The 27,583-nt window shown below is 36.3% G+C and overlaps 1 protein-coding gene across 1 annotated transcript in view; it reads left to right on the forward strand.

Moving 5' to 3' along the window:
- Nucleotides 1-27,278, forward strand: part of WDR70 (WD repeat domain 70) — a 124,976-nt gene extending 97,698 nt beyond the window's left edge. Inside the window, exons 13-17 of the mRNA XM_057364689.1 lie at nt 13,575-13,675; nt 15,068-15,147; nt 17,887-18,003; nt 18,369-18,531; nt 26,625-27,278. Coding sequence (XP_057220672.1) covers nt 13,575-13,675; nt 15,068-15,147; nt 17,887-18,003; nt 18,369-18,531; nt 26,625-26,709 — 546 coding nt within the window. The 3' untranslated portion in view covers nt 26,710-27,278. The remainder of the gene's footprint in view (nt 1-13,574; nt 13,676-15,067; nt 15,148-17,886; nt 18,004-18,368; nt 18,532-26,624) is intronic.
- Nucleotides 27,279-27,583: the final 305 nt, after the last annotated feature.

A 27,583-nucleotide genomic window follows, 5' to 3' on the forward strand; every position in this document is an offset into this window, starting at 1 on the left:
AAACTTATGATCTAAATACAAAAGGGTTTTATATGACTTTGAAAGTTTTATTTAGTACTAAACAATTTCTCCAAATACAGCAGAGCTTGGCTTTTACATTTTTCTTCTATGGAACATACCAAATCTCAAATTAACTCATGAATATTTCTAGTGGATTTTTATGTTCYGATGCAAGCCTTATAACCAAGTATGTATAACCTTGAAAGAAAACATGAATGCCTCAGTATCTCCTCTTAAGCTTCATGAGAGAGATAAGGAGAAAAACTACGTAAGATAAAGTACGAAAAGATTTTTGTAGGAGCTCTCCTCTCCTTGTGCACAGGAAACAAAGTAGTTTCATAATTCCATTTGCAATGAATTTGAACTCCYTAGAGCTGAGTGGAGGTGGTCATGATGGCATCTCCTTTTAGTGTTGCTCAGGTAAGTGTGCAGAAACTGCACTTATGCTCTAAGACTGCAAGAAGGAGGATCTTGTCAGTGGTGGATCCTGTATTGCCAGAATCATTTAAAATTTGAGAAATGCAGCTTGCCAATATGCTTTTTTTGCATTGAAATAAAATACAATTTTCATTTGRTAACTTTGTCTTCTAAATATAGGAAACAGAGGAAAAAAATCTGTTTACTTGCTACAATAGATTGTGATACAGAGGAGTCCATCAAAGGACCATTTTCTCTCAATTTCTCTCAGAATTGAGAGCTAAATTTTTGTTCTTTGCTTCAAAGTGCAAAAGAGAGATGGAACTGAGACCCAACAGTAGGAAACTGTCAATAAGCAACTTCACTGGGGCCACTAACATAGTAAAATTTTAAGTATGTGTACAAATCTAAGCAGGTTCATAATTTTATACTATAAATTTGTATAGGTGCTGATATTTATATGGTGCTTTTTAAGACTGTAGTAAATCACTTTGGTCTATAGAGTTTTAGTGCTGCTGGTTTTCTTCATTTGTAGTTGTAAAGTTTAGGACTGTGATTCTTCTGCTTTGCATATAGTGGAAATGAAAATAATGGAAATAATAGGTGAAGAATTGAGACTTAGAAATACGGATCTTATGACAATTTTCAGTGAGTCAGCACTACTAATAATTGTACAACGAGTCTGTCCAGTTTACAGCTTTAATTGTACACATCTAAGGAAAACAATTTAGCTTATCAACCAGAATCTAAAAGAATAAAAATTACTGCAAAATAAAAGCAGTATATTTTTTCAAGGTCTTTCTAACCATTTGTATATTTTAGCTTCTTCGTTAGTGTTCTTTACTTGTTCTTCTCAAATTACTGTGTCTGATGAAATATAGATCCATAAAGGCATGCTAAAAGCAAATGAATTTTCAAGAAGCTGGCTTTTACATTTTGTAAGCAGTAACTGCTGTTTGTTGGAAAGATCATTGGTCTGTAAACTGGGAGATTAATATCTTGTGTGTAGTTTATCAAAGCATTTTTTCAGAAGTGCAGTAATTACTTGCTTTCTTCCAGCTACTTTCCTAGTTTCCATTTTTTTAYATACTATCAAAAGCAGCCAAAAGCCAAAAGCTTTTGGCATTAGTGTAATTTAAGATAAACATATAATGTTATCTAAGACTTCAGTTTGTTTTCTGCAACTAAGCATTATACTTCTTTACATTTTGCATATTACCTAGTGCTGAAATATGTAATTTTACTTTCTCTTTTGGGTTTTTTTAGGCATTGCAGAGATGAAGTTATGCTGTGCTATATGTGTAATAAAACCACAAATATACCAGTATCTCTCTCTCCAAAGAGCTTGATCTGCTCTCATTCCAAATGAAATAATTTCAGTTAGATTTAGTCCATATTGCTAAAGAAAAAAGGCATCTTTAGTAATTTATTTCCAGCATAAAATTAAARTAGWAAGACTTTGTAAAGGSAAATGTATACCAGTTTGGTGGTTGGATGTGTATAAYCAGAATAACAAAAAATCTGCTGTGAAGAAAAAGTATAAACTATTCATGTGTTACTTTTGTAATCTCACAAGGTATTTTTAAGGGAAATGCCAGCAAGCTTAGAAAACTGAAAAAGAGTAAAGAGCAGTAAACATTATCTTAAACCTCCTGGTAAATAGCCAGTGAAATTGGCCTGTGAGTGAACCTAGTGGGTAATGAGAAAATACTTAATGGGAATGTTTGACCAAAGCTGTGTCTGGCATTCCTTTCCATCATACCACACAAACCTTTTTTCACCTTTTCTTTCAAGTTTTCATGGGAAAATCCATTACTGTTTCATAGCTGCTGGAGTGAAACCGTGTGGTTTTACTAAGGGACTAAAGTCTGATTAGTTTCTGMTGTTGTGGCTGAATATAGAATATTAATTTGCTTTTCTTCTCYTGTATCAGTGGGTTTTTTATTCTCAGCCACAATCTCTGACTAAACGGTTATGACCTCTCCTGAATACCATCCCACCATGTAGGCATTTAGACTTTTATAAAATTCAAGCTCCTTAGATAGATAGCAATASTTTTTGAAGAAAACTCATATCAAAAGAGCTGGAGACTGCAGGCTCTGTCTCTGGCTATTAGCTGTAGGAGGTGTGAACAGGACAAACACAAAATTACTGGTGCTTCTCTGACCACCCTTTCCGCTTCCACTGACTGCTGTTTTTGAGATACCTTGATGCAGACCGAGGAATTTTGCAGTTAAAGCACTCAGTGGACTTTTTTTCCATGAGTTTATCAAGGAGAGAAATCACCCATGCTGCAGGTTATGGCAGGGTCATTTACTTACTGCAGATTAGCTCCTGCCTCTCCCACTCTCATAAGGAAGCTGATGCTCTCTATGCAGTACCCCGGACTTACTCTGGCTCRGTGTGTACAGATACAATTGGAGATTTAGAGGCTTTTGTGCTGTGACTGTGGTTTTGTTTACTAAACTGTAAAAATTCCTCTTTTTTAATGGAACTTGAAAAAATCCTTTTATGAATTTCTCYTTCTCTTCTATCTCAACAGTATTATTTATGAAAGGTTCTTTCACTTGCTCCTCAAACATTCACAATTAAATACTTCCATTAAACTTTCTCAGTTGGAACATTAGAGGCATATTTTTTTCTGAAATGTGTATAATTGCATGCAGAACATTTCTTCTCTCCATTTACATAGAGAAGGAGGCTGAAACAGGTGTGAGGAAATAATACTTCCAGAACATGGGGGTGCAGCGTTTATGTTCAGAAAGTCAGATGCCATTGCCCTTTCTTTTCCTCAGGTAGTATGAGAGGCAGGAAGACCTGTAGCTGCTTTGGAATGAGGTCTCATCTTTGGGATATCTATAACTACAGTCTGGAAGGGAAGGGAGATTTCACTGCCAGATGAAAGTCAGGGAGGATTTATTCTTAATTCTTGCTTTGGTTATGCAAGCATGAGATCTTCATGGGAACCAGTTATAAATACCTAGTGTATGGGAAAAAGAAGGGTACACAACATCTCCCCCAATGTCAGTTTAATTTAAAATAGCTGTGGATAGGCCCTTGAATCACGCTCACATGTCTGTCATTCATTTGGCTACTTCCAACAGATCACCCAGTAGTTATCCTTATTACAGACTAGATTGATTTTGGCAGCAGTAGAGTACTCATTTTCCCCATATGGAAAGGACAATATTACACCCTGTTACTGCCAAGCTAGAATGGGCACTGAAAAATTAAAAAAAAAAATAAAATAAAAAAAAAAAAAAAAAAAAAAATAAAATAAAAAAAAAAAAAGGAAAATAAATCATGTAGTTACAGGAATTGCTGATTTTTAATGAAAATTTTAAGTAATAATATAATTTTAAAATGAGTCAGAATGATGAGTTTATGTACATTCTAAAATGAGATTTGCAAGTTTTCGTACACACAGATTTATGTAGATAAGCTACAATCCAAACCCACAGATTTGTGGTTGTTTTGGGAAACCTATTTCTGTTAGGAGGATTCTTCAATATTTTCTTAGTTTCTCAAATATAAGCAAAAGTTRAATTATTAAATACTTCTGAAAATACCTCTAAGGGATGTTTCAGGAAGGTCCTCTGAGACAAGCTATAAATAAAGCTTCTTTTTAGATGAAAGAGTGAAAAGGAGAGAAAGAATAAGGAATATGAACCTTCCAGCATCCTTTATGCACAGTTGATATAGGATTGCAGTATTTCTTTCCTTGACCTCAAACAATATCATTTACTATTTATAAGGTACAGTAATATGGTAAAGGCCTTTTCCACTGTGGCCCTTTTCACTAAGATTTAAAACTTTTGAATTTAAGAAAAATAAATTCTTGTAAGTTCTAGAAGAGGTGATCATGCTACTTCTGTTTTGGTTTTGTTGGTTTTTGTTAAAGCCATTTGTTCTATTTAAAAGAAAAGTCTACGTTTTCCACAGCTGGGAAGTAAATACAAGATTTAAGGCCCATTAATTTTGTGCATTTTTTAAAGTGAGCAAGAAAGAAAATCTAGCATAAGAGGTGAATCACAATGATATGTTTTCTTTTATACTGTGGTAACCTGTCAATTTTTATTCTCTGCTTACGTAGACGTAAGGACAAGGTGGTCCTTCCCTTTGTGCATCCTGGAGCAGCATGTACTTGGTTTTAGGGGAGCTGTCACTAGAGGTTTGAGGTATGCAAGAGTAATAAACTCTGAGAGTTTTGTCCCTGTAACAGGGAGTATGGGGGTGTATGTGAAGGTTGTCTCCCTTAGTATTGTGATATATGGTGATGAAAGTGTGGCTGTAATTTTAACAGGCCAGGTGCTGAAAATGCCCTACATTACAGTTAGAAGGGAAACAGGTTGCCACATTGATTAAGTTGCTTTTTCATTCTTCAAAAGAGAAAAGTACTGCTCAGTGGCTCCATATATAAGAATATATTTTATAGCTCTACTTTTAAAGGTAAGTGGTACAGCATTGTTTGAAAATATTGGTTTCTGAAAATGTTTTTAGGGTATTTCTGGTTTCTACATAGAAAATTATAAGTTTTTTCTATTTCTGGTCCCTTTTCTATTGAATTTTTCCACACATTTTCTAAGTCATGTTTCACAAGGGAAAAACGTTAGTAATSTTTTCTCCACTACTGTATTCTCATGAGTATTTTAAATATAATGATAGCAGGTCACTGCATTGTAGATACTCCCTAACCTCCCACCTTATTTATTGTAGTTGGCTCATTTCCTTGGAAGAGCTCCAGGGAGATCTCAGACATGAAGATTTTTGCAATTGGGGTTACAGTAGATATTTTAATATAATATTAGTACATTTTCATTATGTGAGCAGCCTTTTTTAAAATCCAAGCATGCATAGTACAACATGTAAGTGTTAATTGTATTTTTCCTTGAAAGAAGAAATCAGGTGTAAATGTTTGTTGTTCAACTTGACAGAAATTTTAAAGTGGCATACTTGTAAATCAGGTATTTAATTATTTTCTAATTATTAAAAATATGGCAGTTTTATAAGAGTTACMCATTTTTATTTTCTCTTTTGCTGCTTCCAGGAGGCAGACCAGCCTTTTCCAGGTAGAGCAGCATGGCAAGCCAAGTAGATGGCTATTGTATCACCAGTGAAAAGAGATTACAGAGTGTGCAGTGGGAATTGATATGGCCTCTGAGCAGCACTGCCACTCTTGGAGGGCAGCAGATGCTTAATGGTAGATGATGTTTCATGGAGATCATCTGCAGAGAACTCAGGATAACAAAGAACTATCTATATAGTAATTTCCTTAGTATACCAACTTTATTGGTGGATTTTACTTTTCATTCTGATTTCAACCATGATTATGATCTTTGATTATTGTGTAGAAATCATAGTATTTCTGCAGGTAAGATTGCTATTATCTACAAATCAGAATAACAAGTCTCTTGGGGTTTTAAAATTTTTCTTTWAATTCCATTTGCATAAAATTGGAGGAAATTATTTGTTGAGTTGGGTGAAAACCTGTTGAAACACTTGCTTAAAACTCCTTAGGAACTGTTTCTGAACTTCACGGAGTATGAGTGAGAGAAGTGTGTGTTTTCTTTTAAAACATTGAGATCTTTGACTCAAGAAGGAGTTACTCTACTGCCTAAAAGTTAGAATGCACATGGATCTTTCCTCAGCRTGAGATTTTTAGTATATTCTGAGGCATATATTCTTTCTTTTCTCAAGTAGTATATGTATTCTTGCTGGGACATATAAAATAAAAAGTGGCAGAGGTTTTTTTCATCCCTGAGAATTGTGAGCCACATAAAACACATCTGGAAATTTGTATGAAGACTGGATTTGTCTAAATATCTTAGGTTTGTAAAGGGTTCCACACCTTTATTATAAAATGGAAGTTTGAAAGCCCCTTCTTTAATGTCTTTCCTAATTACAGAAGTTGTTTAAAAGCAGTAGTAACAAAACAGGGATGGGGTGCAATCTTGTGGTTGTGGGAAGCTGTCTTCAGCAACTGGCATCTAAATATTTGCATATTTTTTCAAAGACTTAGAAACTCTATTAAATAAAGGGAGTTTTTTTCCTGAAATAACTTTGTACATTCTCCTTTTCCAATGGGAAGTCAGATTGCTAAAGTCAGAAGCACTTAATATGCAAGTTCCAGAACTATAGAAGATTAAACTGAAAGGCTGCGCTGAGATTTGATCTCTTAATCCAACCCAAGGTTGACACTGCTTACCCCTCTCAAATACAAGTGTAATATGGGCTTAGGTAACAGATAATGTTGATTTGGAAGGTAATTACTTTTTATTATAGGCTTCCTAAGTACTGTTGCTTATTATGGTTTAAGCTCCTGTGCATTTAAAGGATACTGCAATTGTTTCTTCACTGTAAATATGTAGTAGTTTTATAGGAAAAAAGACAGAGTAGATGTGCTAAATAAACTAGTTGTCTGCATACTTGCACTGATTTTAACAGGCAAAGTTGGTTTTTTTCCCCCAGAAGCACTGGAATTTGCAGTGATTACATTTAAAATAAATACTCATGACTCAGTTCAGTCAGAAAAGCCCCAATTAGCCACTTCTGGGGTCACCTGTCCTTATAGAATCCACGACCATGGTCAGAATGTCATTTTACATGTTTACTGTCTTCCCTGCTGACATGTCACTTGTCTGACTGCCTGGACAGCCAAGTGCAGCAAATCCAGGCAGTGCTGTTCAAAGAGAGACCATCACATACCGTCACGGCCACTGAAGCAAAGCTCACACRTAGGAAAGACAGAAGGTTTGTTTAAGTTTTTCTTCTACTAACTGAAAATATTTTCTTATAGCAGCAGCTCTTGCTTTCACTTTTTTATTGCATAGCTTCAGAACAGATTCTGAAGAATTATTTATTAGATTGTAGGTTAGGAAAGGGGTAAGCAATAAGGGCAAACATAGGGTTTTTTTSTGGTTTATCCCAGAGCTAAACCTGATCTTTGAAGCTAAGGTTTTTCARTGTTTGTTGGACAGTTTTTAAGTTTTCATCTGATGTGTACTTTCTGTGCTAGGAGAATTCTATATGGGTACTGGGAATCTTGAGCTGTGGAGTTTCATCTAAGTAGCACAACRTGCTGTAGTATAGATCCTCATTAGTTTTCTGTTTTTCTTTTAGAGTTATTTTGGCCACTTTAGGCTGTAGGGATTCACCTGACCAAATATAGATGTCTACAGCTGATCCAGTCACCCGAGTCTCCTTTTCTAATCAACAGAGAAAAATAAACTTAGCCAGACTGTGATTTTATCTCATCCTAAAATAGATCTCTAAAATAGGTTAGATGAAGGCCACTGTAAAATGCTTATTTCTGTTAACTATAAAGGGAGGTGAAAGTTTGTAGACATTTAAAGAGTAGACCTCTAAGGATTAGAGGTGTAGATGTTAAGTATGATGAAACAAGTCCCAYCTCAACTCTTCACTTCCCATTGGTTTTTATTGTCTTCTACTAAGCACTAGAACATTTCATCTCTTGTTTTCTGACCTTGCCAATAGCAAAGTAGGAGATAATGGGTTACTTTTGCATTCATTTCTATTGATTTAAGGATTTATGACTGTAGGCAATTTACAGGAGAAAAGCCTGCCACTCTATGAAAGGCTTGTGCTAGCTGAGAGTGAAGCCCACGCTCTCTTACTTGTACCTGATTCCCCAACAACTGTCAAAACATCAGCAACTTCACCATGGAGTTACTGAACTTTATCTAAATTGTAGCACTTTTAAGGAAACATTAAATGCTCATGAATTCTTGCTTCATAGGTTGGAGATGTATGAAAACCTAGAATTAGCATGGTTACATTTTCAGTATTTTTCTGTAACTAGCAGTATCTTTTTCTAGCATCTATTTGGAAGATCGCTTTTGATTTTCATGGTTTACAGGTGGAATGTTGGCTGTGCATTAAATATAGGGACACTATAAATATTARCTGTATGTCATTCAGTATATTTCAAGCCTCTCAGGTACTTTTATGTAGAGATGGAAGTAGATAGATGTAGTCTCTAAAGCAGATTTGTTATCATGTTTTCATTTAAATGGTTTGCACTCAGAGCCATGGGAGGAGACATTAATTTAGTGAACTTAGCCTAGAAGYAAGTTGAAAGTCAAGAACATTCAGAGAAGAGTGAAAGTGTGTACCTGAAGTGAAAAGAAACAAAAATGGAAAATATTTATTGCAAGAATGCATAACTGATGTGGAAACATGTTTTTCTTTCCTTGTCCCTGCATGTCACAAGAAGCTTTACTAATGAACTAGAAAAAGCTGATACTTTATCATGTGTTATCTGAAAATACACTTTACATGAAATGTTCATTTTCAAAGACAGCTGCATGGTACTTAACCTTAAAACTGAACTGTCTTTAGGGAGAAAGGGTAGTTTCCAAAGAAAACAGTGCCTGACTGAGAAGCACTAAGACCTCCTGAAGAAGGGAAAAGAAATTAAAACATCACTGTAAAATATGACCCCTCTAAYTGACTTTTCATTTTGCAGTAGCAAGGAAAGAATATAGTCCTCTTGACCTAAGTGCTCTAGAAGTGTATGGTGATTCTTATTTATGTCAAAAATATGGAAGTTCTTGGAATTTTTTAAAAAATGATGGAACTGTTATCATGCCAGACTTGTAGCAAATTATGACCTTTGTACGTGTACACAAATACATGTCTGTTTAATAAAATTTTACTGACAAAATAAAGATCAACTGTTATCTTGAGGCTWCTTTACATAAAGAGTTAGTTAGTTTTTGTTGGATCTCAACTCGAGATTCGGTGTATTTGCAACCAAAATGCACCAAATTTTAAAAAATCAATGCTTTTGTACAAGAGTAGCTCAAGACATGTAAAATGTTCGTATAGGAATGCAAGAAGGCAATAATGTACAGAAATCTGAATATTCCCTTAACCTTTTACAACAAAGTGAAAGAGGATGTCTGTTAATAATGCTTTCAAGAGACATTCTTAATTTATATTCTTGTTATTTTGTTACATAATGGGCAGTCTCACATTTTAGTAGATTCAAAAGATATTAGTAATATTAAGTGACTGCACAGGCTCTGGAATGCTGCAAAAAAATACTTTAGGTCTAAGATGTAACGTTTATATGAAGACTGTATATATTCTATAATGCATAGAAACTAGGAATACTTGCTACATTAGCTCATTCATGCTTTTCCCTTTATATGTTTTATCATAGTGCATCCTCTCCGAATCTTCTTACAATCCACATAATCATTGCTGATGTGTGGTCTCTAACCATTCATGGTCCCTCTTACTAGAAATTATTAACCTTTCTTTCCTGCCTCCGACCTGTACTGACCCCTCTGAGACTGCTCTTCCTRTGCTGGGTCAGCACTGTCCTCACTCTAAAACTGAATGTTTTTATCTGAAATGTGGACCAGGGAAATGAACTTTGCCTTCGTGGCTGCAGTCTCGAGCCATCTTTATAAGCAAAGATCCAGGAAAATTCTTTCAGTCCTTGACATCAGACTGTAGTTTTATGACCGTACCAACTTCATGGTTTCATCTTAGGGGGTAAATTTTCCATTCGTATGCCACAAATCATTTTAATCTTTTCTTGCTGACCTTGTAAAATGCCCTCTCTGCATTGTTTACTCCTGTCAGGGGGTTGCCCAAGTGCTCTGGACAGTTTCAGTTGAGGTAATTAGCTTTTGTTTGCTGATAGATCTGATTCAGTTATTCTTCACTGTGCCTTTTAAACACAGGGGTGTATTCCTAGGCTAGAATAAATGTCCCATTCTGTGTTACAGAAAATCAGGCTTCAGTTTCTTACTTAGAGACACTGCTGTTAACCCATGTCAAAGCACTATTATATGCACAGTACCAGGAAAGTCATATGTTTAGTTGCCTAGAGCTCAGCTACAAGGAGAATAACCTGACAAAAAAATAATGTTTGTTTAACAGAAGTGTTGTGTACCTGCTTTCCTGCAGCAAGAGCTCTGATAATGTGAATCAAAGGAAAAAGCACAGGTGAGAAGAAATAATAGGGATGAGACTATTTGGGAACCACTCCAGAGCTGCCTGCTATCAGTGACACCCACTGAATCTGTTGTAGCTCTTTCACCGTGAGAATCAAGAAGATAGACTTGGAGTATTTCTCTTTGGGGTAATATTTTAATATTTCCCCAACCTGACTTCACAAAACTATTTTCACAATGTTTTCTCAGTATTTCCCAATGCAAGCAGGCTACTGTGTTTGTATATGCAATGGACATTGCAAAAGACTTTTCAGATTGATTTCTTTTGAAGAACTTTATGCTTTTGCCACAGCAAAAGTACAAAACAGTTCCTAAATTGTTACTAGCAATCTTGTGTAATTTTCTTGTAATCACAAAGCTGGCCACATCAGTTCTGCGGAAAAATTATTTTCAGGATTTTTATGACAGGCTTCCAGGACTTCATGCTCCAAAAGTATAGTGTCCAAAACATCCAGCCATCACGGAAATCTTTTTTTCAAATGTTGAAGATTTTTTTGTGATGATGCATTCTGCATTTTATCATTCTTATTTGTTGTAAAACATTTTTTTCTATTTGCTAAACTATGACCTGGATTTTTTTTTTTTTTTTTTTTTTTTTTTTTTCAGAGTCTGTTTTTTTTTTTTTTGTTTTAAACAAAAGAAAATTATTTGGAGTTTGTGGTTGGGTTTTTGTTTTTTTTTTATGGTAGAACTGGTTGTACATTGAAACAAGTTTCTGAGAGAGGCTGTCAAGTCTCCACCTTGGAAATACTAAAAACTGAACTGAGTGATATCCTGAGCTATCTATATATTTGACCATGCTTGGAGCAGGATGGTTGAATTACTCATCTCCAGAGCTCTCTTTCAACCACAACCATTCTGGAGCTGTGTAAAATTCAGTAGTTGGGCATCTACCTACATGGACATGTAGGCAAAGGCAGGAAGACACTTCTTTGCAATTAACATGCTTACTTGCTTGGAGAGCKGGAAGGTAGGACCTTCTTTGAGGTGGAATTTGATGTTTAGCATTTCCAGTGAGAAAGATGTTTGCCTGAGTTATTCTAAGTGGAAGCAATAGAGAAGTTAGAGGCATTGAGGAATAAATATCTTTTAATAGTTAGTTATTCTTGTGTGATAAAGATCTTCCTTACACTTCCCTCACAGTGCTAAGACTTAGCCTACAAGGATCCCTTTTTTGTACTGTTGATCAAAATGTTCACTTCTTTAGAATTATATGATTGGGGAAATTGTTTAGGATATAGTTTAGGGATTCGGTATTTCGGTTTTTTGGGAGTATTATCAGTTTCTAAAATAATCTGAAAACCACATAAATTGTTTTTATTATTTCTTATAAACTTGGTTTATACGCCAGTGGATTAATAAAATTACTTGCGCATTCAGAGTTTGAGTTTGTTTAGTTTTTAACAAATTATATTCTGGGAACGTTTTACGGTTTCGGAAGATTTATAGGGCTACATTTAATGGCAGTTTCTTTTGCCTGCTCTGTAGCACGTGCCATGGTGGTTTAAAGTGTGCTCTGCATGTTTGACAAGTTAGAAACTCAGCAAACCCCATCAGCACTGAGCCACGCTGTCTCAGGCTTGTTTTTGTTGGCTGGTATCCACTACCATGCTATAAAATACATTTACTTGACAGTAGAAAGTGGAGAACCGCATTAACTACAGAGTTTTAAAAGGCTGGCTAACCACATGCAATAAATATTAATAAAAGAAAATGGCCACCCACCTTTGACCTTCAGTGCTTGTTACTGGCTTTGGTGTTTTAGAGTTACTTTAGCATCTTATGCTTTAATTAACAGTATGTAAGACTCTTACTTAAATCAGACAACTTCTTAACATTGTGTACTGTGTYGTGTACTTCAGATTTACCTCTAAAAATGTTGTTCTGTAGTTGTCTTGTAATAAGCAAGCCAGGCTTATTTGTACCTGTGAGTATATGTAGAAGGAGGATGCTTTGCTGGAGAACCTTATAAAGAATGGCTATTTGATTAAAGGAACTTCATTTCTCTCAGTTTTTCTTCTTACACAAGARCACAGAGCAGACAAAACAGCTCAGAAGAGCTGTCATGCAGCATCTTGTGGTAAGATGAAGTTCTGGTTCATGATAGCTGAATGGGCTTGAGAATTTTTTCAGTATTTTTAATGTTATGTGCCTCCTAGCATTCAAAAAAATGGAGTCTGKACCAAACCAGAAATAGTATGGAACCGTAGTAATAGTATAGTAATTGTATGGAATAATATGGAATGGGAAGTGGAGGGAAAAGAAGGGGAAGGCTGGAACAGGGAGCATTGCTGCATTAAATACTAACATGATAAGGCATCTTGCTAGCTCTGGATACATTTATTACATAAGTGGCAGAAACCAACTTCAGCCTTGGACAATATCCCTTTAAGGCATTACTATCTGTCAAAAATAGATACATTCTTTTGTGTTTTTGATGAGACAGGTTGTCCTTTGTGGCAGACTGTGCCCAATTTGGCTCTCTTGAGTCAGAAGTTTGAGTTTTACAGTTTCTGTGCTGGCCTGCTGAATCAGACTGAAAACAACATTCACATGGAGATTCAAAGTCACATGTAGAACAATACTTCTAATGTCTGAAAATGAGTTTCACTGCTGACCAGAAGGGTGACAGTACTGTGAGACACTGGCTTCAAATACCAAGTTCTTAGTGTTGTGGGAAGAAAGAGGCAAGAGTGAGTATCAGCAGCTCTTCCGTTTCTGCAATCAGCAACTGAAAGGTCAGCAGTGTATGCCAAGAAGGGAAAAAAACCAGACAAAGTGATGAGCAAAGTGGGAGAATTAAAATTAAAATGACTACAAAAGTCATGAAGGCCTGGATTGCTATACCATATCTGAAGTATTTGTTCTCCTTCAAATCCTTTCTTAGCTTTCCAYTTCCATTATGCCCATGAAAACCGTGAGCAGTTAGTCTGTGCAAACCACAGCTTATCATGCTATCATCAATTTTTACTTCTTCACTACCACATCAAGCAGTGTTGTCGCTGCTTTTACATTGTATTCTACTCCGGAGTTATTCATTCACATATTCACATACTCATTYATGTGCTTTAGCTGGGTCCTGCAACAGTGTGATGCCTCCGACAATGTGAATATTAGCTCTGAGATCCAGATGAGTGACCAAGTAATTGTCAATATCTTGCTTTATTTCAGAGTGTTGTACGTTGCCTTTGGCATCCCAAGCTGAACCAGATAATGGTTGGTACTGGAAATGGGTTAGCCAAAGTGTACTATGACCCCGTCAAAAGCCAGAGGTATGTAATTGTTTTATTATGGCTTTTCTCAAATTTCACCTGATCTTGTGATACATTGATTATACTGAGAAATGAGAAAAACTGGTTTAGTAATGTTTCTTTGGTTTAGTTTTGCTTATTTAGCAATGGTAGAAAGAGAAAAAATAACCCAAAATGTTTGCTTATGAAAAGTGGCACTTTTTCGTCTGGGCTTTTSCTGTTGAAGGATGCTGTCTGTTCCACTTGAATTTACAAATGCTTTCATTTTTTAATTGCATGAMATCTGCAATAAGACTAGGCAGCCTTTCATGCTGCCTCTTGGAGGTTGCTGAGGAAGTGTTACTGAATGGGTATTTATTGTATTTAATCATATTTTTTTAATTTTTTTTTTTTCCCTGAAGTAAAAATCTTGTTTAGAAACATCAAACTTAAGTACTTGTTTAGAAGCATCCAATTTCACAAGATACAAAGCAAGGAAATATATTCCCGTCTTTCTTCTAGTCTTCTCTGCTACCCTCATTTTTCACATGTGGATTTTGTACATCTCAGGGAAAGGTGTGGCTGACATCACCTTTATCAGAAAGCGACTTGCCTGCCTAAGATGGCCTAAGTCGCCTATCARTACTTGTTTTGTGATTAATTTGCTTTTACCATCTGAATTGACTGGAAAATTGGGGCATGCTTCCTTCCTGTCAGCCAGGAGGAAATGTRCAATTATTTGAGTGGGATAATAAGRTATTCTTCCCCTGTATACCCCATCTTTGTGGCATCCAAAACTAAACTGTGTGACAATTCATGGTTTCTGGATACTTGCTGTGATGTGGGCACTTGGATGTGAAGATGAACTCTGCTTTACAAGATTATCAGAAATAAGTTTTATTTTCCTGGTTTTGTCAGTTTAGAGAACAAGAGAGTTGGTCATCATTGTTTGGACCAGAGAGCCCTAGTGCAGTTTTGTGCCTGGTTTGTTTCCTGGTATTTTCCATAAGGAGGAAAATGCCTCTGGTTTAAATCAATCTTGTTGCAGCCAGGTTTATGCAGTCTTTCCTGTCTCGGTGTTACAGATACCTCTGGTTAGATAACTGCCACTTCTGCTCCTTAGGAAGAATAATATCAGGAGCAAATGAGTGCCCAAGTTTGGAGAGCAGCACTTCCAATGTGCACACTATGAGTACTGTGGACAAATGAAGTGTGAAATGAATCTTCCACCCTTATTTCTGCGTGTCATATAAACCACTCTCTAACAGAAACACTATAATCCCTCTACCCTCTTTCACATGAGCATGAACAGGCAAAGATACACACATTCATGAATATTTAGAGTGCTGTATAATTTTGTTGAGACTGTCTTGAATAAAAACTGGTTTCTGTTTGATATAAGCAGACTAACTGAACTGCTCTGTTTCCTCCTAGGGGAGCAAAATTATGTGTGGTCAAAACAAAACGAAAAGAGAGACAAGCAGAGACTCTCACACAGGATTACATTATAACACGTAAGAAATTTAAACATATCTTTGCAGGAGCATCCTTAGCTCTTTCTTAAGTTTGAAATTATTTGCAGATTGTTTAGCTTTATCTTTTCTCCTCTAAAAAGCAGCTCTTTCATTAAGTATTGATCATTGGTACGAGTTGCTGGTGCTTCATAAAAATTTTTTCCTAGCATTGCAGTACCAGAAAGGTATATATATTCTGTATGCTCTGTAAAGTTTTTTATAATGGTTGGATTCTTTATTGAGGTGTTCCTGAAAGCCAGAATTTTGGAGCTCTTGTAAACCTAGGCATAGATTAGGAGCAGATTAGATTAGATGAGTAGGCATAACTTAATTGTGGAATGTAGATGGGTTTATGAAGAGTTTGCTGCTTTGCAGTACCAGTGACAGAATCAGAGATGAGAGGTAGGTCTTGAACAAATGATTTTTCAAAATTTGTTAACTTACCCCAAGTTATATGGAGTTTTAAATAACAATCCCTAGCCTCAGGGTTTTTAAGACCTTATGTTCATGCTAAGACTCACTGACATGTAAGAAATAGTTATCATTGCTGCTATTAAATGTTTAATGATCTGCCTTTTCCCAACAACAAATTTTACAATAGGATGGGGGGATTGACTGAGAGATCTTGACTGTCCCCATTAACGTTGCCCTATGTAGTGTTTTCTCATGTGAAATGAGAACAGTCACTCAGTTGTGCTGTCTTGCTTATTTTCATCCTCTTCCAGTTCCAGGGTGCTCAGCTTTAATTTCTAGTAGTCTTAGTTTTACACATACTAAAAGCATTGCTGTAGAACAAACAAGTTGTTTGGCAGCATAATAAACAAAATTGGTGTTTAGAATGAGAAAGTTGGGGGTTCTTAGTAACTAGACACATATCAAGGTACTTTGGTTCTGCGCTTCTATCTTGGGGCACTTTCCAGCCACAGCTGTCTCCAACCTACCTTACTGCAGCAGATGTCCAGCTCCAGTTTTTGGGGTGAACTTAAGTAACCGCTGCCAAAGATCAGGGGTATTTTTCTTCATTGGTGCTCTTAATCCATCCTTTCAACATCCTTGACTGTAATGCTTTGTGTGCAGTCATTACTGTACTCTAAAGAATTTCTGTGATTTTTTAAAAGAAAATTCTGCTTAAAACCCAGTGGAACTTACATGTTCAATGGCATTTATAAATATAATTGAAAGATGTAGATTCAAGTTATGCAGATTTTTTTTTATTTTTTAACTGAGTTCTAGCTGATGAACTGTTTCTTCCACATAATTTGAAACTAAATAAGGATACTTTCCTATAAAACATATGCAGAAAAACATTGCAAGGATTTGTTTAGCAAATTTTTTAGKTTTTTGCATATTTTGATGATTTCTTAGAGGTTAGATGTCTGTCTTTTAAGTTTACAGATAGAACTGGGAAGAACTGAAGATCTCTGAAGTGCTTTTGCAAATTGAACCAACCCCTTTTTTTCCTTTCCTCTTCTTTTTTTTCCCCTCTTTTTTTCTTTTTGTTTTTTTATTTTTTTCTTCAGACTTCTAGTTGCTCTTTAATATCAGAGTTGCCTGTAATGGCTACTTAAAATGCAGGAATGTTGTTTTAAGGGATTAAGTGTCACTTTTAAAACACAGCAATACGCAGCCTGGTTTTCCCTTAGACAGGCTTGACTCCACAAATGGCGAAAGCTTGGATCTGTGCGTTAGTCACCTCAGATGCTCTGTGGAAAATGATCAAGCTTAGTGCTCGCCAGAAAATTGTCCCTGGCATTTCATACTTAATGAAATCTGCAAAAATAAAACCTAAACATTTATTTGCAAAGATCTACTGTATGTCACCTGGCCGTGCCTTCACTCTGTCTAATAAATTGTACAGGCTTACAGAAATAAGCTTGAAAACTCAAGGTACCTGAGTGCTGCTTGCTGGGTTTTTTATTCAATATAGAGATGATGTTCCTAAATTTAAGATTTGTTTGGTTATTTTTGTCTTTATTGGATCATTTGAACCCTACCCAGTTTCCCATATTTTGGGAAACAGCAGCAGTGAGCACACCTGAATGTGAGATCTAAACTTTGCAGCAAGAAGACCATGTCTGTTAACATGGTGTTTCTCTGTTGCTGACAAATGAGACTCTTGTCTGAGTGGATCAAAACCATTACTGTGATTGAAGATAGCACTTTAATGAGGAAATAGAAGTTTTAAATCCTGTGACTATTTAGCCAGACTGTCTCAGTTACCATCTCACCATTTTTCCAATGATGAATAATCTTACTATCTAAAGAAGAACATGGTTCTGACTTCATATGCATAAAATTACATTTGGAATCATTGAGGGGTTTCTGCTCTACTCTGTGTCATATCCAAGAATGTATCAAGGGCCTTGTCATGCTCTTAGAATATGAGAAAGCTGTAGAAACGTGGGATTAGAAAAGGGCAACTGGTCACAATGCTATTGTTGAGAACTGAATGACTGAGGTGTGAATGAAATATSCATAAGCTGTGCAAACAGTATTTCAGATGAGGGGTTTCTATCTGAAGGAACCCTGATATCTGACTGTTTTCATCTTTGAAAAATCCAGCATAAAGAAACCCCTTAAAGTACAACTCAGTAAACCTCTGTTTGGATATGGAATTACTGGGAGGCTGCTCCTGCCACTTTTTCCATTTCAAGAAAGGATCCAGCTCTTTGTATTTAAAATGTTAAAAATAAAATGGAATTTCTAACGCTTAATTTTCTTCAAACTGTGACCCTTCAGCCCATGCGCTTCCGATGTTCCGTGAACCACGACAACGAAGCACAAGGAAACAGCTGGAGAAGGATAGGCTGGACCCTATGAAGTCTCACAAACCTGAGCCTCCAGTAGCAGGAGCAGGTAAGCTAGACAATCATTCCAGACTGTCCTATGTCAAGGGAACCATCATCCTTTGGTTCTGCACTCATTTGGATTTGCAWTTTTTGGATGGTGACTCTATGGACTCAATGGGTAGTGAATCTATAGATTACCATAGATGGATGGGCAGTGTCCAGCCCTTTGAGGAACTGATGTCATATTGGAGTGCTTGCCTGCAAAAAATCAGTGATTACAATGGTTTACTTTGAGTTACATAATCAGTAGAAYACCTACCTGAATGCAGCTCTAAATTAGACCCTTCCTGTAAGTCTCAAATACCTTTTGTGTATCAAATCACTGTTGCAGGCTTTGCATATTTCTTGAATATTTTTCTCTTCGTGCCACAGGTCGTGGTGGCCGTGTTGGGACTCATGGGGTCACACTGTCATCATATATAGTCAAGAACATCGCCCTGGACAAGACAGATGACAGCAACCCCCGAGAGGCTATTCTACGTCACGCAAAGGAGGCAGAGGAGAATCCATACTGGGTGGCTCCAGCATATGCTAAGTAAGGAAACAATTAGAAATACAAGTAATATTTCTGGTGGCCAGTAGGAGTTTAGTTAAAATAGAAGAAACATTTTTAATGCTATACTTGGCCTTTTTTGGATTGCTGCCACAAATACGTAAACAAAGAATATACTCTTTGAGTTTCCAGGAATTAAACTGTTGAAATTTTGTGCTTCTGCTTTTAAAATGTACCTGCCAGTACATTTACCTGCTAGAATTTATTTTAAAGCTTTCAAAGTTGATTTGAGTTTCAAATGTTCTCCAAATCAGTGTCTAAAATTGCAATATACCTTTTAATAGAGTACTGTCCCACTGACATAAWGAGATGATTTTCCAATATACCCTCTAGTTCTGACTGATTCTTAGGTTAAATCTTCAAAATATTTACTTGGTGTTATGACAGGGTATACTGGATGWTTTCTCAACTGTCATAGGTTTTTATCTGATTTTTTCCTGCACTTCTGAGGACAGAAGTAAGTGTTTGAATTAACTTAGTTTTAAAGGTACAGCAATATTAAAAATTGCGCTGWTAAAGTCTCATACCAAAAACTCAGCATAAAGAAATAACTTTTCAATTGTTACATAAATGAAAGAGCCTCATCAAGATTTTYGTAGTAAAACCTTGGTAATCCCACAGATGGATTGTGTGTGTGAGTGWGGTATTTGTATGTATTAAAATGAAAATTGTGCAATATGCTTCCAGAATGCTTTCTACCAAAGGAGTTTCCTTCCTAAAAATAAATATATTTCAAACAATTGAATACATTCACAATAGTACAAAAATAAGTACTAAATAAATGCGTWTCATACTAATGAAGTGAAACTACCACTTTAAAAATTACTAGAATTGTTACATTGATCATTGATGGAGATTTTTTCATAGAACAGTCTGTCATGCACTGTTTTCAAAATGCATGAGGAAAACATTTTGAAGAGTCTTCACGGAACAGTCTGCCAATAATGAATTGTTTTTCTTTTTGCAGCGTAGTGTTCTATCTTCAAGGCTGTACAGTCGTTAGTACTTAACTACTTTCTTTATGCTGTTCAGCTCTGTAGTGAAACAATCACCACCTCTTTCCAAAAGCTTGAAATATATTAAGAATCATATCTTGTTTCTATTGGTGACATTTGTTTTCTGACTTGACCCACATGTTTACAAAGGTAACTAAATAGCTGTTCTAAGACAGCTTGAGAATGTCAGCGACCCAGCCTGGCTTTGACWGGGTGATTAATAAGTGTGGCACACTGGTAAATGATCAGTGTGGCATTTGATGTTACACTTCAAACCAGTGCATTGTGTAGTGTCACTCTTGGTACCAAAGCTGGGATATTTGAAAGCCTAATTCCGTAGAATATGCCAAGTATWGATTTTTAATTGTTTGAGAGTTCACAATTGTGAGAGAGAGAGGAAATATACTTGGAATGTGTAGGCATCTGGTTTTATTTGAGGTATCCATTCTCAAAAGTAARTACAATCACACATTCCATCAGGTAGACAGATACCTCAGCACATTTTTGGCTTAGTACTTCATTGATAGTATATTAAGTTTCATCCCTGACACCTGCAATGTAGTAGACATGAAAGTTTTAAAACAAAGCTGTGTTACAGGAGGCTTACTGTGTCAGGTGGCCAGATCTCATTACAGTTCCTTGTTGAAGATGTGGCTGCAGGGGAAGAGGAGAGCTGGCTGAGAAGTGGGCAGGCTGCAAGTCCAGACTGCGATTAACTTACACACCAGACGGTGATATGTATGTGGGGGAACTGGACTGCAGCCAGCAGCATGCTGCCTTGATGGCTTTGTCAGCTGATAAATCTCATCCTAGTGAAGCTGCCATTGTCCTTGCTTTAATAGCTTGACTTCCAAAGAGCATTAAGAAACCCCCAAACAATAATAACATTCATAATAATAACATAAATATTATTAATATTATTAATAATAACAACAACTACACTTCTACTACTAGCAGAAGTACTAGCAGAAGTAGCAGTACTACTACTGCTACTACTATCTAAGACAACGAAATGCAGAAACTTTATAACAATACAGTGTCATGTTCTTAGTTTTCAGAAGTTCAGGTCTGTATTAATAGCCTCAAAAAGCTGTTCTAGTATAATATTTTATATATATATATATATATATATATGTGCTTTATAATTATATCAAAAATCTGACTTTACAGTGTGTGTGTAACCTGCATATAAAATGCATCTTACAGATGTACTTACAGACTCATATTTAATAAAACATTCAAATTGCAAATGATTGATATCAATTGTCTTGCAATACTAGTTTGTATACTGGACAGCTACTTTTGCTACAGCATAAGTTACACTATAGAGTTAGGAAAGGAGATATTCTGATACATTCTTAAAATTATATACTGTTTTAAGACCTAAAAACCATGCAATCTAGTATGTTTCATTTTTTTAAATAGTGTTTGTTCTTTTATTACTTTATTCCTCTGCTACCAGTTTTTCCACATTTCTTGTAGTAAATTTTTACTTAAACATGGTGTAAAACTGTCCACTTGATATACTTTTTGTTTGACAAGGCTTTTGGTCCTACAGTCTTTATGCACATAAAGTTTTCACTCTCCTTCTTCAGAAAATATGTAAGGAAATTATTTTCTCCAGGGATAGTTATTAAATAATTTTAAACTGAGAAGATGARGAAATGCTCTTTTTCTGGTTAATCAGTTTTCATAGCTTGGAATATTGTGACTGGGTTGGAGTTTGTCTGGTTTTGATCCATACTGAGGGCTTTCTGAATCAGTTAACAGTATAATGCTTTTTTATTTGTATGAGGGAGAGTGAGTTTTTTACATGAGTRGGTAGTGACAGAGCAAGGGGGAATGGTTTAAACTAAAAGAGGAGAGGTTTAGATTAGATTTTACAAAGAAATTCTTTACTCAGAGAGTGGTGAGACCTCAGATCCCACAGGAACAGGTTGCCCAGAAAAGTTGTGGCTGCCCTATCCCTGGCAGTGTTCAAGGCCAGGTTGGATGGGGCTCTGAGCAACCTGATCTAGAGGAAGGTGTTCCTTCCCATGTCAGGGGGTTTTAACAAGGTGATCTTTGAGGTCCCTTCCAACCTAAAGAGTTCTATGATTCTATGATTTTCACTTCAATAAATCTTGTAAGAAACTTGTAAGAGGCTTCTGCCGTCAGTTTATGCATTCTATGTAAAAAAAAAAAAATCTTCCTTTTTTTTGTAGTTAAAGGTGCCTAATTTACTCTTGAAGCCAAATATTCATTTGCATTATTTATCACTTGAAACATTTTTCAAACTTGTTATCATTAGCTTGACCTTTCCATTTTGCCTGACATTTGAGCCAGAAAGGAGGGGAAGTAATGTAGGAGACAAAAGAATGGGTGAAAAACAGATGCTGCTGAAAAGGATACAGGGGATGATAAGAAGTACATGCTGAATCAGGAGATGACATGTCACAGAAGCCCAGTGTGAATAAAGTGTCAAATAAGATGTAATCAACACAGCAGAGAAGTCATAATGGATGAGGATAAGGAAAAGATCTTGAGATTTCTCAGGAAAAAGCTTGTTAGAGTCCTTGGCAAGAGCCGTTCCAGTGGAGTGAAAGGAAAGGAAGGACAGATTGAAGATTTCAAGTAAAGAACTACAGGAAAGGAACTTGAGGCATCAGTTGTAAATGTTTGAAAATTACATTCTTTGTGAGCTGTTTGTTTTAACACAGCTGTACAGATATACTATAATGACTTCAGACGTCCCTCTGAAGGATCAGCAAGAATTACCAAGCATTGTAGCTGAGTGCCTAGTCAGGCCCAGATGCAGCTCTCTTCTGTACCAGAGAAAAAGTAAGGGTGAAATCTCCCTCCTCAACAAGGTMAACTGGAGCTCTTGAAAACACCTTTCATTTCAATGATACTGCCCCCATTTTGCAGTCKTTTTCATTGCTGCTTGTCACAGGCAAAAGGGAGTGACTTGAAGCAAGAGGCTGTAGCTGTGCTGTGTTCACTGAACTTTTTCTCAGAGGCAATGCCAGTGTGTGAAGTGTTAGTCATGTARTGGCTCAAATATCATTAGATGAACAATCAGGACTGAACAGAATGTCTTGTAATAGTGACCTTGTTTGCATGCATTRGTGTGTTTATCATAAATCTCTTTTTGTAATTGGTAATGTTGAGGGGGAAGCCCCTGAGATTTAGGAAAGACTAAAAAGGCGCCTGATGCTGAAAACCTTAACTTTTCAGTGTGGAAGTGGCCTTTATGACATTATTCTGGTTTCCAAGCATGCTTGAAAATCTTTTTCTTTGTTTCAGTGCAATATAAACACAAATTTCAAAAGTTACTTTGACATGAGTCACATGTTGTGATATGCAGTTGTCATCCCCAGCTGGTTTTACTGCAGCAGTATTATTTATCTACTAATCTATGATCCTCACATGTTAATGAGCTGCTTTTATTGGATCCCTGAAAGGCAATTAAGAAAAACAACCCATAACCAGAGGGATTATGGTGGCTGTAAAGCAGTCTTCATGGCCCCTGGAAATTTTCTAGAARTCTGCATATCTGAATATCTTGAAAACCACTGAAGTAAAGAGAAGCACATAGTGTAAATAAATCATGCTGGTTTGTTTTCCCGTTTTTGTTTGCAGCCTGTTACCATAACCCACAATAGGAATGCATTTTTCAGTGTATGAGATACTGGTTTCAGCTGACAGTCATGTGGAAACACAAGATCATAGAACAATTTAGGTAGGAAGGGAATGCCTGAAGTCATCTAGTCCAGCTCCTGCTTGAAGCATGTTCACTTCAATCAGGCTGCTCAATTAGATTTAGGTTGTTCAGGGCCTTGCTCAACCAAGGTCAAATGTGCTCAAGGATGGAAATTCCAATATCACTCTGGGCAGCCTGTTCTAGCAATCTGCTTGGCAGCCACAGTATGCCCTTGCTAAGTCCATGCTGGCTGTTCCCTACCGCCTTCAYGTCCTTCATATATATGGAAATTCCTTCCCCTGGCATTAATTACATTGCTTTTCTAGGAACTGAGGTTAGGTCGTTCCACAAATCCTCCTTCTGCYCCTCACAAAACCAAAGATGATGTTGTTTACCTTTTGTAGCCGTTGAGAGCCTTTGCCAGTCACCATGACCTCTCACTGATGACAGAGTGCTCTTGCAATGACAGTGGCCAGCTGCCTCAGTAGCTCTGGATCCACCTATCAGATACGGATTTTTGCATGTCCAATGAGCTCTTGCTCTTCCTGGAAATGTCTCAGTCCCTACCAAAGACTGTTCTGTAGTATGGGGTGCTTGCAGGCCTGAGAACAGACTTGCTCAGGGAAAATGGAGCCCAGAAAAGCACCGAGTATCTTGACCTTTTCCATATGTTGGTGGTTTACCTGCTCAGTGAAGCACATTTTCCTTAGCATTCCTTTGGCTGTCAGTGTAGCTGTAGTAGGCCTTTGTGTTGCCTTTCACGTTTCTGCTTCATTTTCATCTGAGCTTTGGCTCTCCTAACTCTGTTCCTCTATGTTCATGTAAAGCCTTTGTTCCTCTTGGCTGAGGGTGTCCCTGCCTCCTTTGTCTGTGTTCTTTTTTGGGGGTTGTGGCCTATCACATTCAGATCTGTGTGCATCCACACCAGGCTACTGCCAGCCTGTGCTTTCTGCAGATGAAATTAATCCATTTTGAGGAAATTTCCTCGAAGATCAATCAGCTTTCCTCRGGCTCCTTCGCTGTCCATAGCATTCTGCTGTGGGATCTGCCAAACAAATCCCTAACAATCTGAAATCAACCCCCAAAGTCAAGGATAAATAAAATTAAGAAATCTGATGGGGAAAAACTTTCTACATGTATTGTTTAGCCCTCAGAAATAAGATACTTAGAAGAAGAAAACTTTTTTTATTAATTTTTGTGTAAATATTAATCATACAGCAAACTCCTATTACATTAGTAATCTCCAGTGCAGCCTACTAAGCAGAAAAAAATTGTGTTTAAATTAGATTAAATGATCACTGCTGATAAAGCAATAACAAAACCAGTGTTTTAAAATGGCCAGGCATATGAATCACCCAGGGTGCTCCAGTTACAGCTATGTAGCTTGTGGAGGTGGAGCAGTTTACATTTCAGCTGAGGCTACAGCTATTTCATGGTAATTTTAAGAAGTGAGATAGCAAGCAGACTTGATTTCCTCTGTGCGCTTTCGCTTTAGCTGGATGCTGCTTGATTATGCTACGGTTTCTCTTATTTTCTTTTCATTCTTCATCTACCCCAGCTTCCCTGCACTTACCTGAAGTCCATGATTTTTTCTGTGRCACTTCTGTTCTGGAAGAAAACATAGGTTTTGCTGCTTGTTTCACAAATTTGTTCATTGTTCTAAATTGTAGATTTCTATCAGAATTGTGACAGTTGCAGGTTTGTGGTTAGAAATTATAGGCTTACACTTGATTAGTTGTGCTTTACTAATGAAACTCTTAATACTGATGTCATTCTAGAGGACATTTAGATACCTTTCATGTATTGTGGTAAAAGGAGGGTACATTGATAAAATAGGCTAAATAAACCTCTTACAATATGTTTGGGAAAAAAGAGAAGATTCCGTACATTCTTCCTCTTCAGCAGCTAGCAAAATGCGGTATTTCAGCCAATAAAGCCTTCATCCCTGGTGTCTGTTTTGGATTGAATGTTGACTTTTTTTTTTCCTTTATTTTTATTCTTAGCAATGGGCTAAGTAATTTATGTACTTTTTCATAATGAAAATTTTAAATTGGAAAATATTTTTTAATCTGAGTTGTGTTTTCCATGGACAGGAGAATGTCTTGTCTAACTTTCATGGTGTAGGTCCTTATCTGGGTACCAGGTCTGCTACCCAGGACCACGTGCCAGCCAGAGTCCTGCAGTAGGGCCATCTCTGGAATTAACAGTGTGACCCTTTCCTCCATGGCAAGCGTGGAGGATGGAGGAGAAGGCAGGGCAGTAGGAATATCCTCTATGTAAGGGGAGTTGTCTTCGACAGTTTTGGTGATTTTAAACCCATTTGTGTCACGTAGATAATGAGTAGAGCATTCTGCTCTCTAAGAGCTGATGGCTTGCTATTACTCTTTGAASTCAGAGGCAGCATTGGATTTTCCCTATTGTGTTATGTAAAGCAGGCACTTTAATTTTGTTAAAGTTTATGCATTTTGTAGTTTGCCAATTAACAGTTATTACAATAATAGCATTTCATATCCTTAGACTACTGCMAAAACATTAGTTAATATGCTAATGAGATGGTGACTGCCTTGGCTGCATTTCATACTTTATCATGTTGAGAAGTTGAGCACAATCAGCATCAGAGGTCTAATAGTTTCAGCTCTGTAGTGATAGTGATGAGAATTAAGTTGGAAAAGGGGACCATGCAGTTACTAAAGTGTAAAACAGGGGAACTGAATGTCCAAACAGTTTATTGAATTGCTACTTGATCCTGTGTTCATTCAGAAAAACAATAATAATTTTTGTAAAGTTTAGGTTGTATTTAAAATTCAAGTAAAGAGTGGGGGAATTGATACCATCAAGCTTGACTGTCAGATATGCTGTGTTCTCATATGAAGATCATTAATATTTTTATGTTACAGTACTGTTAGATAAAGTCTCTGGAGAAGAAACTGCTTTTTCGTGCATAGGCTTAGCCAGAAACCTGGCTTAGCTGTTCTGTTTTCACTTACTGGCTGCTGTTGTTCTATGGTGTATCAAAATAGAAGTTTCTTTTTTAAAAAAGCCTTTGAATGAGGAGACCAGTGGCTCTCATTTCTAGCATTGTATTAAGTATATTTGTTCCTCACTTSTATCTTAATTTGATTCATGGAATACACAGGTACTGATTGTAAGCTAATGAAGAAATAATACTTGCAAAATAGGTGTGTTTGTTGTGTTTGCCTGTGAGCTGTCAGGTTTCTTCAGTTCTGAGAAGATTAGTTGATAGGTAAATGTGAAAAAAAAAAAGTGCAATCATAGGATGCTCTTTTGTTGAAAGTGTCTGTATTTATCTATATTGTTTGTGTCTCGTGCCTGTCTAATACAGTTTCTTATAAAGATTACAGCCTGACCACTATTTTCATTTTTTTAATGTTTTCTAGAACACAGCCAAAAACAGTTTTTGCGGAAGTGGAACCAGAAGATGATGAAACAGACAAGCCAGAGTGGAAAAAACGTAAAATTTGAAAAACAAATTGTTTAAAAAATCATTTTAGAGCATTAGAAACAAAATAAAACATTTATTTTTTATTTGAGATGGTGGGACAAAATTTGAAAGCAAAAATTACTTCAATTTATAAAATTTGCTGCAGKATAAAAAGGGATTGTTGCATTACACAGGCTTAATCCCACATCTGAATTTTGTAATAAGGAATTACTTACATTGTGCAAATAACTCCTCTATGTCAGTTACTTAGCTTTGTTAGTTAAGTGAAAAATATTTCTTTATAAATAATGAATTCATTATATTGTCAAATTCTTTTTCATTACTGCCAACTTTACAAATGCCGTGTCATGACAGTGTTCAATGAATTTAAGTATACAAATAAAACTGTACAATTTCTCAAGACTCCTTTTTTTTCCAGTTAAGAGCTAACAAATTACCACTCTCTCTACAAGTGCAACAAAGTTTAGATTTGTTATTGTCTAATATTCAAGTTTGGTTCATTTGTGTGTTCATGTGTTACAATTCAGTTCACACTCTGTGTAAATTGTAGAAAATATACTTTCTAGTGTCTGTACTTCTTTGCATGATTTTTTTAACTGTGGGTAGTATCTACAGTAGCACTGTATACAGCTTCTTTTTTTTTAAGTACGAAATTATAATGGACAGTTATATAATTTGGTGTAGCAAAAATAATGTGTTTATTGCTGMGTTGATGCAAAATTTTATTCAGGCTTCCTATCCCTATTTGTATGGATAAGTTTTAGGATGGAGTAGGTCTGTGTATTTATTACCAGGTCTTGGTATGTATTGACTTAATTGAATGCCTAAATTATGTATATCCTGCCTCACACTCTCTGGAGTCTGATAAATTTTTTTGTCTAAATATGGGAAGTT

This window comes from Malurus melanocephalus, unplaced genomic scaffold, assembly GCF_030028575.1.
Source record: "Malurus melanocephalus ecotype Western Australia unplaced genomic scaffold, MMel_1.1 scaffold_41, whole genome shotgun sequence".
Taxonomy (NCBI): domain Eukaryota; kingdom Metazoa; phylum Chordata; class Aves; order Passeriformes; family Maluridae; genus Malurus; species Malurus melanocephalus.